Source organism: Artemia sp. Qi Xiang Cuo, chromosome 1 (assembly GCF_049724085.1).
Source record: "Artemia sp. Qi Xiang Cuo chromosome 1, ASM4972408v1, whole genome shotgun sequence".
NCBI lineage: Eukaryota > Metazoa > Arthropoda > Branchiopoda > Anostraca > Artemiidae > Artemia > Artemia sp. Qi Xiang Cuo.
This window is the reverse complement of record NC_142794.1, coordinates 86590393-86606556: the sequence shown is the minus strand read 5'-3', so window position 1 is coordinate 86606556 and position 16164 is coordinate 86590393. Positions and strand designations below refer to the sequence as shown.

Here is a 16164-nt window from a genome sequence, read left to right as displayed (position 1 = left end):
TGAATTTTGCTGGGTTTTGCAGCTTATTCTAAGTACTCTTTTGGAGAGAGATAATCCTGTTGTACAAAAGAGTATTGGGTTACTTTGTACAACAAGGTTAGCTCTCTCCAAAAGAGCTATGCGAAGCTCAATGGCACTCTGAAACATGGCGGTACTTGTGCCACATTTCAACATAACCCCAACAAAAAACACTTAATAATCTGACGCACCATGGCTATCTAATATACATTGAACTTCGTGAAGGGTATTTCCTGCTGTAATAATGTAATAAAAATGCAATACCTTTAAAACTTCCGGAGCAATTTCTGGATTTTGCAGCTTATTGTATATACTCTTTTGTATAACAGGGTTGCCTCCCTCCAACAGAGCTATGCCAAGCTCAATGGCACTCTGAAATATGGCGGTGCTTGTGCCACATTTCATAATGAGCTCAATAACGAGATCAGACGCACCCTGGCTATCTAATATGCACTGAACTTCATGAAGGGTCTTTCCGGCTCTTTGAAGCATCATACCTGTAAGTTATTACGAATTAATGGTAAGTTAAAATAAACTGGAAAAAATATACTAGAATGTAAAAATATTTCTTGACCTAGAAAAATATTACTTTTGTCCTTTTTTCAAATGCAAAGAAAGACCAATTTTTACATCTTTTACTGAAAATAAAACCAGCTAGAGATATTTTTGTTCTTAATTATCTTACAACTTAAATCATTCACAGTTCTACTTGAAGAGGGATAGCTTAAACATATTCATTGAGGCAAATGAAGAAACTACTATATGGTTTTGATACACATTACGTATAAAATACCTGAAGGTTACAAAAAAGAAAATAAGTATGCTATTGAAAAACAATAAAAGTAAAATGTAAGCTGAAGGTTTTGTACCCTTTCGGTAAGGCCAAGACTCATCAGTGACAGTGATATCTAAATTCGTTCTTAGGCAACCGTGGTCAAACCCTCAATGCTAGAACATCAGTATCCAGTAAAAAAAAAAAAAAAAAAAAAAAAAAATGTAAACTGTTGGTTTCTGTAATTTGTCAGACCCTCAATTCTTCGGCATCAGTAGCATTTATGGTCTGTTTCACTGTCATATAACAGTGCTGACCTGACAAACACATTCAATTTTGGTGAGAATTTTGATTCACTGTCTATGCCACAGGGTATTTCTCAACTGCACAAAACTAGATCCACGAAACGTATCTTGAATAGTTGTCCGATGGCTGACCAGTGGATTGATCTTTACCAGAAGATATGAGGAAATACAGCCGGGATTCAATCACAACTGCTGCAAGGCCGACGCAAGAGCTTTTCTAGCATCTCCCCTCCTACGCCCATCATTCCCCTAAACACATCCAATCAAAATTGTGAGATAGCCATTTTGTTCATTATAGTTGATGTCAAGATAGAAAATATGTTTTTGAGGAGGATACTTCCCCAAAACCCTCAGGGCAAGAGTTTTAAGTTATAGCCTGGGGGCATATAAGGTTTTTATTGAAGGCCTTGTCGTATAAAGTTCAAAAATTGCTCAGTAGATTAGAAATTCAAAGGGCTTGAGCCGTTTTATCGTCAAGTGATTGGGGGGGCCCCTAGCCCCCCCCCCAAGCCCCACAGTCCCACCAACCCATCCCAACCCACATGTGAGATAGCCTATTTGGTCAGCATAGTTGATATCAATTTATACACTTTTTTTTTGAGGAGGATACTCCCCCAAAACCCTCAGGGCAAGTATTTTAAGTTATTCTCTGGGGGCATATAAGGTTTTTATAGTAGGCGTTGTCGTAGAAAGTTCAAAAAAGACTCATTTGATTGGAAATTCAAAGGGCTAATGCCCTTTTTAATAGTTGAAAGTGATTGGAGGGCAACTAACCCCCACGCTCATCTTTCCCCCAAACACATCCAATCAACATTGAGAGATAGCCATTTTGTTCAACGTAGTTGATTTCCAAATAGAAAAAAGGTTTTTGAGGAGGACACTCCCAACAATCCTCAGGGTAGGAGTTTTAAGTTATGCCCTGGGGCATATAAGGCTTTTATAGAAGGCGTTGTCGTAGAAACTTCAAAAAAATTTAACCAAATTTAACCAAAAAATAGGCTCATTCGATTGGAAATTCAAAGGGCTAGTGCTCTTTTTAATAGTTGAAAGTGATTGGAGGGCAACTAAACCCCTACCCCCCGCTCATCTTTCCCCCAAACACATCCAATCAAAATTGAGAGATAGCCATTTTGTTCAAAATAGTTGATTTCCAAATAGAAAAAAAAATTTAAAAATAGAATCAAAATTGTGAGATAGCCATTTTGTTCAGCGTAGTTGATTTCCAGATAGAAAATATGTTTTTGAGGAGGATACTTCCCCAAAACCCTCAGGGCAAGAGTTTTAAGTTAGGGCCTGGGTGAATATAAGGTTGTTATTGACGGCGTTGTCGGAGACACGTAAATCAAGGGTAAGCCGACGGTAAAGTCTAAGGGCGAGTGCCGGGTTATAGGCGAACGTGATTTGGGGGGGGGGATAACTAGCCCCCACCCCAAGCCCATCATTCCTCCAAACACATCCAATCAAAATTTTGAGATAGCCACTTTGTTCAGCGTAGTTGATATCAAGATAGAAACTGTGTTTTTGAGGATGATACTCCCCAACAACCCTCAGGGCACGGGTTTTAAGTTATGCCATGGGGGCATATAAGGTTTCTATAAAAGGCGTTGTCGTAGAAAGTTCAAAAAAGTCTCATTTGATTGGAAATTCAAAGGGCTAGTGCCCTTTTTAATAGTTGAAAGTGATTGGAGGGCAACTAACCCCCAAGCCCCACGTTCATCTTTCCCCCGAACACATCCAATCAAAATTGAGAGATAGCATTTTGTTCAACGTAGTTGATTTCCAAATAGAAAAAAAGTTTTTTAGGAGGACACTGTCCCACAATCCTCAGGGTAAGAGTTTTAAGTTAAGCCCTGGGGCATATAAGGCTTTTATAGAATGCGTTGTCGTAGAAACTTCAAAAAAGGCTCATTCGATTGGAAATTCAAAGGGCTATTGCCCTTTTGAATAGTTGAAAGTGATTGGAGGGCAACTAACCCCCAAGCCCCCCTTCATATTCCCCCAAACGCATCCAATCAAAATTAAGAGATAGCCATTTTGTTCAACGTAGTTGATTTCCAAGTAGAAAAATAATTTTTGACGAGGACACTCCACCACAATCCTCAGGCTAGGAGTTTTAAGTTATGCCCTGGGGCATATAAGGCTTTTATAGGAGGCGTTGTCGTAAAAACTTCAAAACAGGCTCATTCGACTGGAAATTCAAAGGGTTAGTGCCCTTTTTAATAGTCGAAAGTGATTGGAGGGCAACTAACCCTCCCCCCACGCCCATCATTCCCCCACACCCATCCAATAAAAAGTTTGAGATAGCCATTGTGTTCAGCGTAGTTGACTTACAGATATTAAATATGTTTTGAGGAGGATACTCCACCACAGCCCTTGCTCAGGGCAAGGGTTTTAAGTTATGCCCTAGGAGCATATTAGGTTTAATAGAAGGCGTTGTCGTTGAAACTTCAGAAAAGGGCTCATTCGATTTGAAATTCAAAGGGCTAGTGCCCTTTTTAATAGTCGAAAGTTATTTGTTGTTGTTTTTGTACCAGAGCACTTTGTATCGAAGGAGTTGTTGTGGGAGCTTCGAAAGGGGCTCATTTGATTGAAAACAGAAAGGGCTGATGCCCATTTTAATAGTCGAAAGTGATTGGAAGGCAAGTGATCCCCCTTACACACCCACCCACCCAATTTCCAAATATGTTTATAAAACTAAATGTTGTCTTAAGATTAAATCAAAATGCACTCTGATAATGCTAATTCCCAATAAGCTATCTCAGCAGTATCTCAAGAACGACTGAGGATATTATGTTCAAACTTTCGAGGATAATTCTGCTCTTAAAATCTAACTAACTCAATTTATAGATTTGTTGTGGGAACTTCGAAAGGGGCTCATTTGATTGAAAATAGAAAGGGCTGATGCCCTTTTTAGTAGTCGAAAGTGATTGGAAGGCAAGTAATCCCCCTTCCACTCCCACCCACCCATTTGCCTATTATTTTTATAAAACTAAATGTTGTCTTAAGATTAAATCAAAATGCACTCTGATAATGCTAATTCCCAATAAGCTATCTCAGCAGTATCTCAAGAACGACTGAGGATATTATGTTCAAACTTTCGAGGATAATTCTGCTCTTAAAATTTAACTAAATCAATTTATAGATTTGTTGTGGGAACTTCGAAAGTGGCTCATTTGATTGAAAATAGAAAGGGCTGATGCCCTTTTTAATAGTCGAAAGTGATTGGAAGGAAAGTAATCCCCCTTTCACTCCCACCCACCCATTTGCCCATTATTGTTATAAAACTAAATGTTGTCTTAAGATTAAATCAAAATGCACTCTGATAATGCTAATTCCCAATAAGCTATCTCAGCAGTATCTCAAGAACGTCTGAGGATATTATGTTCAAACTTTCGAGGATACTTCTGCTCTTAAAATCTAACTAAATCAAAATGGTGTAAGTGTATACAAGCTATCAAAGAAAGTACACAGATTTTTTTGCGAATGGTATAAAGTTTTCCGTTTCAGGTCAATTAGAGGAGGAATGAAAATAGGTTAAACAGTACTATTTGTGCCCAGATTTTTTAAAAAGTGTGTGTAATTAAAAATTGCCGAAAATTTTTCTCCAGCATAAAAATAGCAGGCCAAACTATAAAGTCTTCATAAACGAAAAGATTTGAAGTATTATTTTCTTTTTCCCTGAAAAAACTATGTCAATATAAAACGAACAAAAATTAATTAAAAAGACTTTTTCCACAAAAGAAGTGTTTCAAAGAAAAGTAAAGAAATACATTGAACAAAAAATGAGCAAAAATAAAATCAAATAATCTAGCAAGCTCAAAACTAGCACAAACCAGCATCGATAAATAAATGAAACCCAAAACAAACAGAAATTACAATAAATAACCGAGCCAAACTGAAACGAGCAGAAATTAACATAAGTTGGGCGCAAAAACCCCATGCCTTCCCAAGGCCAGAACAAAATTTGCACTTTACTGAAAGAATACAAATGAATGTACACTGCAGTTTAATATACAAATACTGATATTTAGAAATCAATATCTTAAAATTATTCTATTTATTAAAGTTACAAAAGTAAAAATATACCAGTAATAATAAAAGAGAAAAGGGCTACAGCTTTTAGCCATTAGCTATATCAAATCATTTTTATATGACTCATTTCTCCTCAATATATGCTTGTGATCCACTACCAATTGACACAGATTTCCATGGAATATTGCAGAAACAATTCTCAAAGCTAAATCTCCAAAAAATTACATCACTATTATACCTTCTATGCTATTAACTCGGGGGCAGGCGTTGTCAGTTATCCCCTGGGGACATATATGGTTTTATGGAAGGGATACTCAGTATAAACTTCAGAGAGAGCTCATTTGATTGGAAATTGAAAGTTTTATTTGACTTTTAAAGAGTCAAAAGAGATTCAAGGACAAAGGCAAAAAATAGCAACCATGAACATTATCAGTGGGAAAAAATTATATTAAATTATTCCTTATTAGAATGGCCACTTAAAAAGAGCCTCGTAATGATAAAAAGCTAAAAAACCGTAAAAATCCAAGACGGACTTTTGCACCCCCTAGATTAAAAAAAAATATATCTTTTTGGGCATTTCCATTGAGAATTGCCATATTTTGATATTTTCTTTCAAAAATTGAAAAAACAATAAATCTCCCCCCCCCCGCTTAAATTTGAAAAAAAGTTTTCCTCACCATACAAGGACAAGACCTTCATTGAAACTTTTCTGTAAGCTGAGTCTAATCAGGGGCAACAATGGGAGGGAATGAGGGGGCGCACTACTGAAGAAATTGAAATTGAAAGTTCATTTTCATTGGTATCTATATTCATAAATCTATTTAAATAATGTTTTATATGCACTATATCTCAAAGCATCATTTGTATAAAAAATACAAATGAATGTGCATTGTCAGTTTAATATACATATACTGATATTTAGTAATCAAAATGTTAAAATTATTTGATTTATTAAAGTTATAAAAGTGAAAACAACATCAATAAGAATTCCAAATAGAGATAGGTCCTTTTATTAGACAGTGAAACGAAAATATAAAATAAAGACTCTAAATATTTCGATGACACAGTCGTTCATCATAATCAGTAGATTTACTAATATATAAAAATTAAAACAAACTTATTTTATACTAAACAAAATAAACACTTCCGGGTCAAAGTAAGTAACCGGTTCATTGACTTAAAAAGTTGACTAACTGTTCTTGAATTTTTAATACTGCATTGAGTTAAGGTGGTACAATTTCCTTCGTAATTGCAGGTCAAAGCAGGTTATCGGTCCATTGACTTAGAAAATTCACTAACCGTTCTTGAATCTTGTAATACTGTGTTGAATATTCTTCTAATTAAAAATGGAATAATGCTGAATTTACAGATGCTAAATTTATCAATTTATTCTTCTAACAGTAAATGAAATGTTACTGAATCTGAAGTTGGTCTGTCATCCCCATATATGCGAAGTTACTATTTTCCTCCATGACCACACTGCCTTTTCTATGACAAATCAATAAACATTTATATTTTGTTTCAGAAAAGTAAAAATTTTGTTCTCGTCTTGGGAAGGCATATGGGTTTTGCGCCAAACTTATGCTAATTTCGGCTCGTTTTGAGTTTGACTCGGTTATTATTGTAATTTCTGTTCATTTTGGGTTTCATTTATTTATCGATGCTGATTTTTGGTTGTTTTGAGCTAGGTAGATTATTTGGTTTTATTTTTGCTCATTTTTGTTTAATGCAGTTCTTTACTTTTCTTTGAATAACTTATTTTGTGGAAAAAGTTTTTTCTTTAATTAATTTAAAAAATGGTCTGGTTGTTGTATGACCGTATTCGATCATTGGTCTCATTAAAGATTTGAAGAGTGTAGAAAACAGTGTTGAGTCAGAAAGAAAAAAATTTACTCGAATAATTCCCAAGACTCGTGATGACTTAGAGACGATTGACTTTTAATGCTTGGTGAAAGTCATGTCACAGTCTATTGTCACTCCCAAGTCTCACGCTTCTTCTTGTGTAAGTATATGTTGTCCTTCAAAGCAGTAGTGCCGAGAAATGTGTTTTGGTTCTAGCCGAACATGACAACTTTTTTCTGTATTCACTTCCATGCTCCATTTTTTCATCCATTCTGCTATTTTGTTTTGCTGTAATATTTCTGTATCTTCAAAGCATGTTATTGCGTGAAAGATTTTTGTGTCATCTGCATAAAGCAGTGTCTCAGAATCTATGTTATTTGGATGATCATTTATGTAAATATTGAATACTAAAGGTCCAAGTACTCCACTTGTCACAAGTACTCCACTTGTGACTTTTGTCTCATTGCTACTAAGATATCCCTCCAGTAACACTGGGTGAGGCCTTCCTTTCAGAAAATTGAGAACCCACTTTAGAATAGTATCACCAACACCGATAGACTGTAGTTTTCGAAAAAGTTGACTTTGTGAGACTTTATCAGAGGCTTTTCTGCGATCTAAGTAAAAAATATCTACCTGCATTCCACTATCCATTTATTTTCTCCAGGCGTTTATAGCGACAAGTAGCTGGCTTTCTACTGATCTTTTCTAGAGAAATCCAAACTCTGGGGTGAAATGAGGCTTCTTTCGAGTAGGTACTGTAATATATTTTCGTGGAGTAAAGATTCTAGTATTTTGCAAGTGATACAGGTTAAACTGATAGGTCTGTAGTTACTTGGATCTGATTTGTTTCCTTTTTTGAAGAGGGGTATCCCCGTCACTTGCTTCCATGTATCAGGCAGGTTCCCTGTGTGTAGTGACTTGACGAAAATGTAGTGCAATAGCGCTAAAATTTCTTGTGCCACTTTTTTGAGTGGTCTAGGATGTTTGCCATCTGGACCTTCTGATTTGTAAGGGTTTAGATTTTTCAGTTTTTTTGTAGACCATTTGTATTGTCAGTTGTATTTCTTCAAATTTGCCTGCGACTAGTGGCTGACATTCCTCTTGATTTTCATCTTTGTCGCACTCTGTTGTAAAAATTGTGGAAAACTGCTGATTTAGTAGGTTGGCTTTAGCTATTGGGTCACTGATTGTTAAATTTGTTCCTGAGTTTCTAAGATCGGGAATAACCGGCTGTTCTTGTCTTTATGAATTCATGAAATTCCAAAACACCTTGGGGTTAATCTTTGGGTTTTTGGCTACTTTCCTCTCCCTTTCGTTTACTTCTTTTCTAGTGGCTTTCCTCAGTTTATTGTCGATTCTACGATAATTTCTACGATTACTTCCGGTATCAGTCTGCTTGAGCGTCTCCCAGGCTTACCGTTTGGTTTTTATAAGTTCAAGGATCTCTCGTTTTAGAGGCGGTCGTTAAATATTTAGACTATTGGTACATACATCTTTGTGAGGTCTATGATTACGGATGCACACTTTCTGTACATGCCATGTGCTAGATCTATGTTTTTTAGTATTTCAGTCCAGTTAAAAACTTCTAGCTCCGTTCGCATGGTATCGTAATCACCTTTTGAATATATCCACCTCTCTTTTTTCTCATAGTTTCGTAACTTATAATCAACTCTAAGTAAATTGTAGTGCGGTCTGATTTTCCAACGGGGGGACCTATAGTAAGTTATTTTATTAGTCCCGTATTACTGCATAGGACTAGGTCCAGTAGTGTTGGCTTGTCGCTTCCTCGGATTCATGTCGGTTTTTTAATAAGCTGTTCTAGGTAAACTACCATTCACTACCCTCAGAAATTCCTTCTGTGAGGGTGACCCACTATGTTCTAGGAGGTGTTGAAGGTCCCAATCTATATTACGGTAATTGAATCTTCAATGATGAGTTGTTTCTGTTAATCTTTGACATATAGCGTGAATATCTTTAAAGAGTACTTGGTCATTCACGGCTATGAGCCAAATTTAGAGTTGCTTGGTTTGTGTTTGATATCTGAAGCTAAGTAATTTCATGTTCATTTGTTATTGATGATACTTTCTGGACTGATAAATTGTCTAAGACATAGCAAATAATTCCCTGACCTTCTTCTTGATGCAAGTTCAAGGTGTGGCTTTGTAGCCGTTGAAGGGCAACTCTAGTTAAATTGGGAGATATCGACAATGTTTATTCTTAGCTTCGATCACTGCTACTATATCCGAGTTCTTCGCTGCAATTTCTACTTTTAATACTGACAATTTGTTCGGTAGTGAATGAGCATTTAAATATAGCATCTTTAGTATTTTTACTTAAGTAGTTTTTTTTTTTTAAGACTTGAAGGATGGTGGCATTTCTTTGGCTTTGGTTATTCTACTTCATATTTGTTGTTGCTCTTCATTGGAGTCTTTACCTCGCCTCCAATGGCTCTGCCGATCTCCTTTTGACGATAGCCCTGGGTGCAAGCCATTCCTCTTCTGCTGTCTTTCCACGACGAGCATTTGTTTCTGCATGGGCGTGAGATCTGGGTTTATATATACTTGGGTACGAGTTTCTTCATTTGATGATTTTCTTAGATTTAGACCTGTCCTCAGGATTGTTTGCCTTTTCATCTCAAGCTCTTGTGACTTTTTTTTTTAGCTTAACTAACAAAGTGCGTGGACTAGCATTTTCTTTTGGTCTTCCTATCCGGGCAGTTTCTAGTATCTCCTTTTCAGTGATATTTGCCCCGAGCTCGTTTTCTTGAGTCAATTTGACAACAGGTGTAGTGTCATTGACAGCAGTCCATTCAGGTAGTCCCATGACCACAAAATTCATCTTTTTCTGTTCTCTTTATTCCTTTTCTACTTCTACCAGAATAATTGCATTAATTGTCGGCTGGATGTCATGAGGTGAGGTTTTTCACTATGATTCAAAGGTGTTGCCTTATGAGGACTGTGAAGTTGAGCCTCTGTTAGCTGTCACACTTGAAGCTGTAGCAGGAGAGGCATTCGTATTTAAACAAGAGCCACTCGTTGTTTTCTCTCTTCATAACCAGTATGAGGTCAGCAGTTATACCTCGGCAAGAGGTATGATCCCACTCATTGAAAAAGCAGAGGAAAGAGGTAGCAATGTCGACATCTTTGTGACAGTAGCTGCATTCTGTGTTGTTATCTGGGAAACTAGTGCTCACAGGAATCTCTTTGGGCTTCGTAGACTGGCTTACCGAGGGACCTTGGCATTTGGTGGATTCTTCTCTCGGAGTCCCTCTAGTATTTTGTGCTTTTGGTGGAGGAGTTGCTTTATATTGATCATTGCTAGAAGATTTGCAACTATAGCATTGCCATTGTCCTCTAATTTCGTCAGCAGTTTTCTTATTATTCGCAAGGCCTGCGCAATCAAAGTGGAGCCACTCTAGGCAGTCTCGGCACGGAATTCCTCCTTGAGCTCTTGTTACATTTTTCTTGCAAAGTGGGCAGAGTTCTACCATACTTATATTATTTATTTTGATAAAGATTTTATCAGCAAACCTTCAGTTCAATATGGCAACACCGGCGTTACAAGTTTTGAAGATTTAGCGGTAAATAAGACCCGTTGGAAGTGCAACGCACAAATCACCTTATCCCAGCAGTTTAAGGATAAAAAATCCCACTAGTACTGTGTGGCCTCTTGAACGTCCGTTTTTGCTCACTTCTCCAAAAGCTATCTCCGAAAGATGTAGCCCGAATTAAATCGCCAAAAATGCACAAAAAACGGCTGAATCAATGTGATCTGTTATTTTACCAAAATAAACTGTCTAAATCTGTCAACTATACTGTATTTAGCAACTATGTGACTTCACTTATTCAGAAGAAACAGATACAAAGGTGGCACCAAAGATGGTGCTATATCAAAATAGTCCAATAGATAGCGCACCAAACTATATGAAAAAGAAGATGAGGTTGGTGAGAATAACTAACTAACTAACTAACTAACAACTCATCGCAGCACCAAGCTGCCTTAGGCCAACACCGCTAAGGACGCTCCTCCTTCACCCCAATCTATTCAAAGCCTCCCTTTTTGCACCCGCCCACGAAGTTCCCATTTCCTTTAAATCTTTCTTTATGACGTCCTCCCAACCCAGACGGGGACGACCTGCTTTCTGTTTAGCCTTAGATGGTTGGCCGAAAAGAACAATCTTCGGCAATCTGTCATCCTTCATCCGCACAACATGCCCTAACCACCTCAACCTTTCTTTCATTATAGACCTAGAAAGCGGTATTGAACCACATTTTTCGTATAGCCTATTGTTTGAAATACGGTCAGTCAGCCGGGTACCCAGAACAATCCTTAAGCAATTTCTCTGAAAAACATCTAGCAAATGTTCATCCACTTTTCGGAGCGTCCATGCTTCAGAGCCATATTTGACCACTGTCATCACTGTAGCTTCTAAGATTTTAATCTTGGTTTACAGATTTATCTTCCTATTCTTCCAGACTTTTTTTTAACTGTGAAAAAACAGCCTAAGCCTTGGCTATTCAACTTTAAACATTTTCACTGCTCCCACCATCTTTACTAATAATACTACTAAGGTAAGTGAAGCTGTCCACCTGATCAATCTTTTCATTACCCAACGTCACCGTTTCATCTTCACTTATTCCTAGCCTTAGTGTCTTAGTCTTCCTAACATTAATTTTCAAACCAATACTAGCACCCTGAACTCGCAAAACCTCTAAAACTTCATTAATTTTGCTCACACTTTCATCTAGGATGCTTAAATCATCAGCATAATCCAAGTCCAGGAGACTTTTTCCCTCCCATTTGATTCCTTGGTCTCCCATTGCCTTTCTTGTACTCCTGAAGACAAAGTCCATCAAAATGATCCATATACAGCGGGATAGAATACAACCATCATAAAATCCTAATTTAATACAAAACCAGCTGCTAACCTCAGTTCCTACCGTAACTGCATTATTGTTATTCTCATACATACCACTAATAACTTTATTGTATTTGTCTGGTATACCATACAAGGATAAAACCTTTACTAAAGATCCTCTATCAACAGAATCGAACGCTTGCTCATAATCTATAAAACTGAGGACCAAAGCTGTTTGAAAACTTAGGCACTTCTCAATTATTAACCTAAGAGTGAAAATTTGGTCAACACATCCTCTACCTTTTCTAAAACCGCACTGCTCTTCTCTTAAAACTTTGTCTACAACATCTCTCAGTTTAAAAAGTATCATATTACTAAGCAATTTGCTACCTACAGAGACCAGACTAATACTTCGATAATTACCACACTCACTTTTACCACCTTTCTTATAAAGTGGCTTCATTAAGGTTTTCCTAAAATCGTTAGGTACTGCCCCTTTTTCAAAAATCATATTCATAATCTTCAGTAACTTATTTCTAACCTCAGAGCCACCATATTTAAGAAACTCATTTACTACCCTATCAGCACCTGGAGCCTTATTATTCTTTTATCCTTTTAGTACTGTTGCTAATTCCTCCTCACAAAAAAAATCTTCCTTCACATCCAAGGTATCACAAACTTTTTCATTTTCCTCTATATTTTTTCCTGCAACTCTATCTCTGTTAAGCAAGTTCTCAAAATGTTCGACCCATCTCGCTTTAGCTTTTTCCTTATCGCTAATTGCCACCCCATTCCTATTTTTAACTGGGACAAGTCCGGATTAACTACTACCTCTCAATTTGTAAACGTGCCAGTACAACATTTTACTATTATGCCGTCTAGCTGCATCTTCTAAATCCTCGGCAATTTTATCCATGTCCTCCACTTCACACCTCCTTGGTTCATATTTCAATGCTTTCTCCACTTTCTTTACATTTCTTTTGTTTTCATGCGATCTATCACTCAGATAATTCTTGTACAATTCCTTTCTCCTTTCTATTAAACATAAAGCTTTTTAAATAATATTATTAGATGAAGTTATAGCTTTCTTCCCTAATACACCTTCAGCAACTTCACAAATTATTTTCTAAAATTATTCCAACCATCTTCCACATTATCAAATTTTAAACTCTCAAGTTTAGTATTCAACTGTTCCTGGAAAGTTTCTCTCAAACTTTCCAGAGAAAGTTAAAGAATATTAGTGAAAAAGCTTTATGTTTAATAGAAGCTGAGAATACCCATAGAAAAATGTATACTAGTAATTCTAGAAGGTCCCTCAATTAAAAATCTATAATTAGAGTGTAGAAATGAGTATAGAAACAACCTCAAAGTAATGCAGAAGCTTTATCCCATTAAGGGCAAAGAAGCAAACTCAGCTACAATAAGTCTGTATATAACATAGATGGTACCAAAGTTCCGCCGTAATAATCCATCTCCGAATTAAGGAAGACCCTGGGAGCTACAGCTAAAGCTGAGTCACTACCATATATTTGGTAAATCCATATGTTTGGTTTTAACTGTATCAATCTTGAGAATAACACCATGGTTGGCAACTTGTGTGAGTATCATATGCACTTTGTTAGCTGATTCCTTGAGCATGGCAACCTAATCCAAGTTGACGAGGTTTGCTGTCGCAAAATCTGAAAACATACCAATTCATAACCTCATTCTGCTACCCAGTCAATGACAAATTCGAAGAACAGCGTTAAGAGAACGCATTCCTATATGACCATTGATAAATTTTCAGGCATATTTTCAGGGATTTCATTATTACGCCATGATTTGTGTTACTTGCAAATGTAACATACTGTGTTAAATGCAACTGTGATATTTGCTAATGTTTCTGGCGGAGGTACTTTCAAAGTATTCAACACAAAGCCAGTCAACAAATTTTGACTGGATCTTTTCTGAGGACATGGTGAGTATATTTTGTATATTTGTCAAAACATAGGTTTGTATTGTCCAAAGATTTTCAAGATCTTTAGAATAGTCGTAACTAGTCTTTTGGTTACCTCAACTACAAGAGACGGTTAGAGCTCAGTCTTGGATACATATAAAACCTAACACGTCATCCTTAAAAGAAGAGCTAAAACTGGTCAACACAAAGTAAAAGTAAGGAATAGGGACTTTTCATTATCACTCAGATCTGTTTTCCTGGGTAAATAAAGCGTTCAGGATTCAATGCACATCCTTAATTAAGTCCAAGATGAATAGTGGTAGGGGGTTCAAGCACTCGTCTCTGTGGATACAGTCAATTAGAAGGAACATTGAAAAATAAACTAAGCTTTACTAGCGTTTGCAAATATTTTGTTTCGCCAAAAACTTCCATAAGCTTGATGAAGTACAACATACTAGTAATGAAGTACGTTAATACAAAGAGTTTATTCATTGATGTAAATCAAACTTATTGTGCCACTTCAAAAGATGACTGAAAGCTGTTCTTTTGGCATTTTAAGCAAAAAGAAGAGAACTTTTAAGAATAAAAATAAGAAGCGATTTTAAGCTGAAACAACCACATATACTTCCTGAAATAGGCAAAGTACAGCAGCCTAATCCTAATACTGAAGCATAATATTTACAGAAAAGAGGAGAAGGCTGTAGAGAAAATTCAAGATACTATACAGAGAAGTAGAGAAACTAGTTCATTTTTATTTCGGTCGTCTTTTGAACAAAAGTATAACAAAAATTTAAGCTACTTAAAAATAAAACACACAATTGTCCTGATTTCTTTGAAAAAAATTGGTAGCCAATAATTGAATGGCAATCCAACAAACGGATAATCGTTTGTTTTTTTTAAGTTAAATATCCCATGTTCCCAATTTCCAATTGTTCATTTCACATGGCCTGAATGTCCAATAATTCAATGGAACATTAGTTCAACTGCAAGTCCAATTTTATAGGCAGAATTGTACACCACGAGGGACTCATCTTCATCCAATACTCAGTGGCCTGAACGTCGAATGTTTTTGCAGTATCCCTTGGACTGGAAGTTCCATTTTTCATCCAATATCCTGAAAGCCCCATTTATCACTCAATATAATATGGACGAAAATTGTCATTTTTATTCAATACGTGAGAGGATTTGAACCCATAGGCACCATAAGCAAAAGCCCTTCATATTTCAAGGGAGCCCATCATTTGATTCCCTAACTCTCTGACTCTTTCCCCCTTTCTCCCACTTTCTCTTCACCCTCTCTTTCCCTCACTACCTGAGAGAGAGAAACTTTTAGCTGAGAGAGAGAAAGGAAGTGAGAGAGAGAGGAAGAGATAGAGGGGGAGGGAAGACAGAGGGACAGAGGAAAAAAGAGATTGGTTTAATGAAATCACGCAAATAGAACTAAAGCATAATATGTACATACCACCTGGACCATCAATTTTCTTAGAATCTGCTGTTTGTGCTAATTCAGTGGCTTCTTTTTGCCTGCCAGTGGTTTCTTTGGGCTTGCCAGTGATTTTCTCTGTGGGCACTATTTCAACAGCAGATCCAGAATATTTTTCAATATCAGTTCTTCTTAGGTTTTCTCCCTAAGGACAAAAAATAATAACATCAAAAAAGAAGAGAGGAAGAGCCAGTCCATGTTCAGATCATAATGACTAAGGTTGCTACACAACACAGCTTATGTTTATTTGAGAGAAAAGAGGGAAAAAAAAAGAAAGAAAAGAACTAAAGCAGAGAAAATGACACTTTAGGACGGATAAAAATACATTGAAGATAGCAGTGGTCCATGATTTTTAAGATTTTTTTTTTTTAAATCTGCAATTCCGGTAAGGAGCTTTCTGAGGAATTGTAAGGTGGAAATACGCAACAAGATCATGTGATCTAACTGGTCGCTCGCATGTCCATTCATTTCACTTGTTATCGTTATTTGTTTTTCCCTAGGACACTGACTTTAGATTATTACGAGAAAGTTGTATGGGTCCAACCTCTACTGTTTCCCAGAAAATGTGTATCATCCTTACTTGGAGCCACATAGGATGATGTTTGCTTTTTCTTAAGCCAGAGCCAACAGTCCGTGATCTGAAGTAGAAACTTACAGTCGGTGAGAAAGACTATCTGCAGCTGTTCCACCAAGCTTCTATTCCTTCAAGCCATGTTTCTACCTTCCAGTGAAAAACTCAGTGTCAGTAGCTCAAGATGTGCCACAGCTCATTTGCCACATCAACATAGCATTAACAAAAAAAAAGTGGTACCTAAAAAAGGAGCATTTCCCCAAGGGTCCAAGAGTGCAACCATCTACTGATCCTCTCCATTGTTTGGGATTTCGGTTGAGTTTGCTATTTAATTTAATAAGACTGGG

The 16164-nt window shown here is 36.8% G+C and overlaps 1 protein-coding gene across 1 annotated transcript in view; it reads right to left on the bottom strand.

Moving 5' to 3' along the window:
- Positions 1-16164, bottom strand: part of LOC148956863 (inositol 1,4,5-trisphosphate receptor-like) — a 166979-nt gene that overhangs the window by 50767 nt on the left and 100048 nt on the right. Inside the window, 2 exon segments of the mRNA XM_089092350.1 lie at positions 283-515; positions 15226-15391. Coding sequence (XP_088948476.1) covers positions 283-515; positions 15226-15391 — 399 coding nt within the window.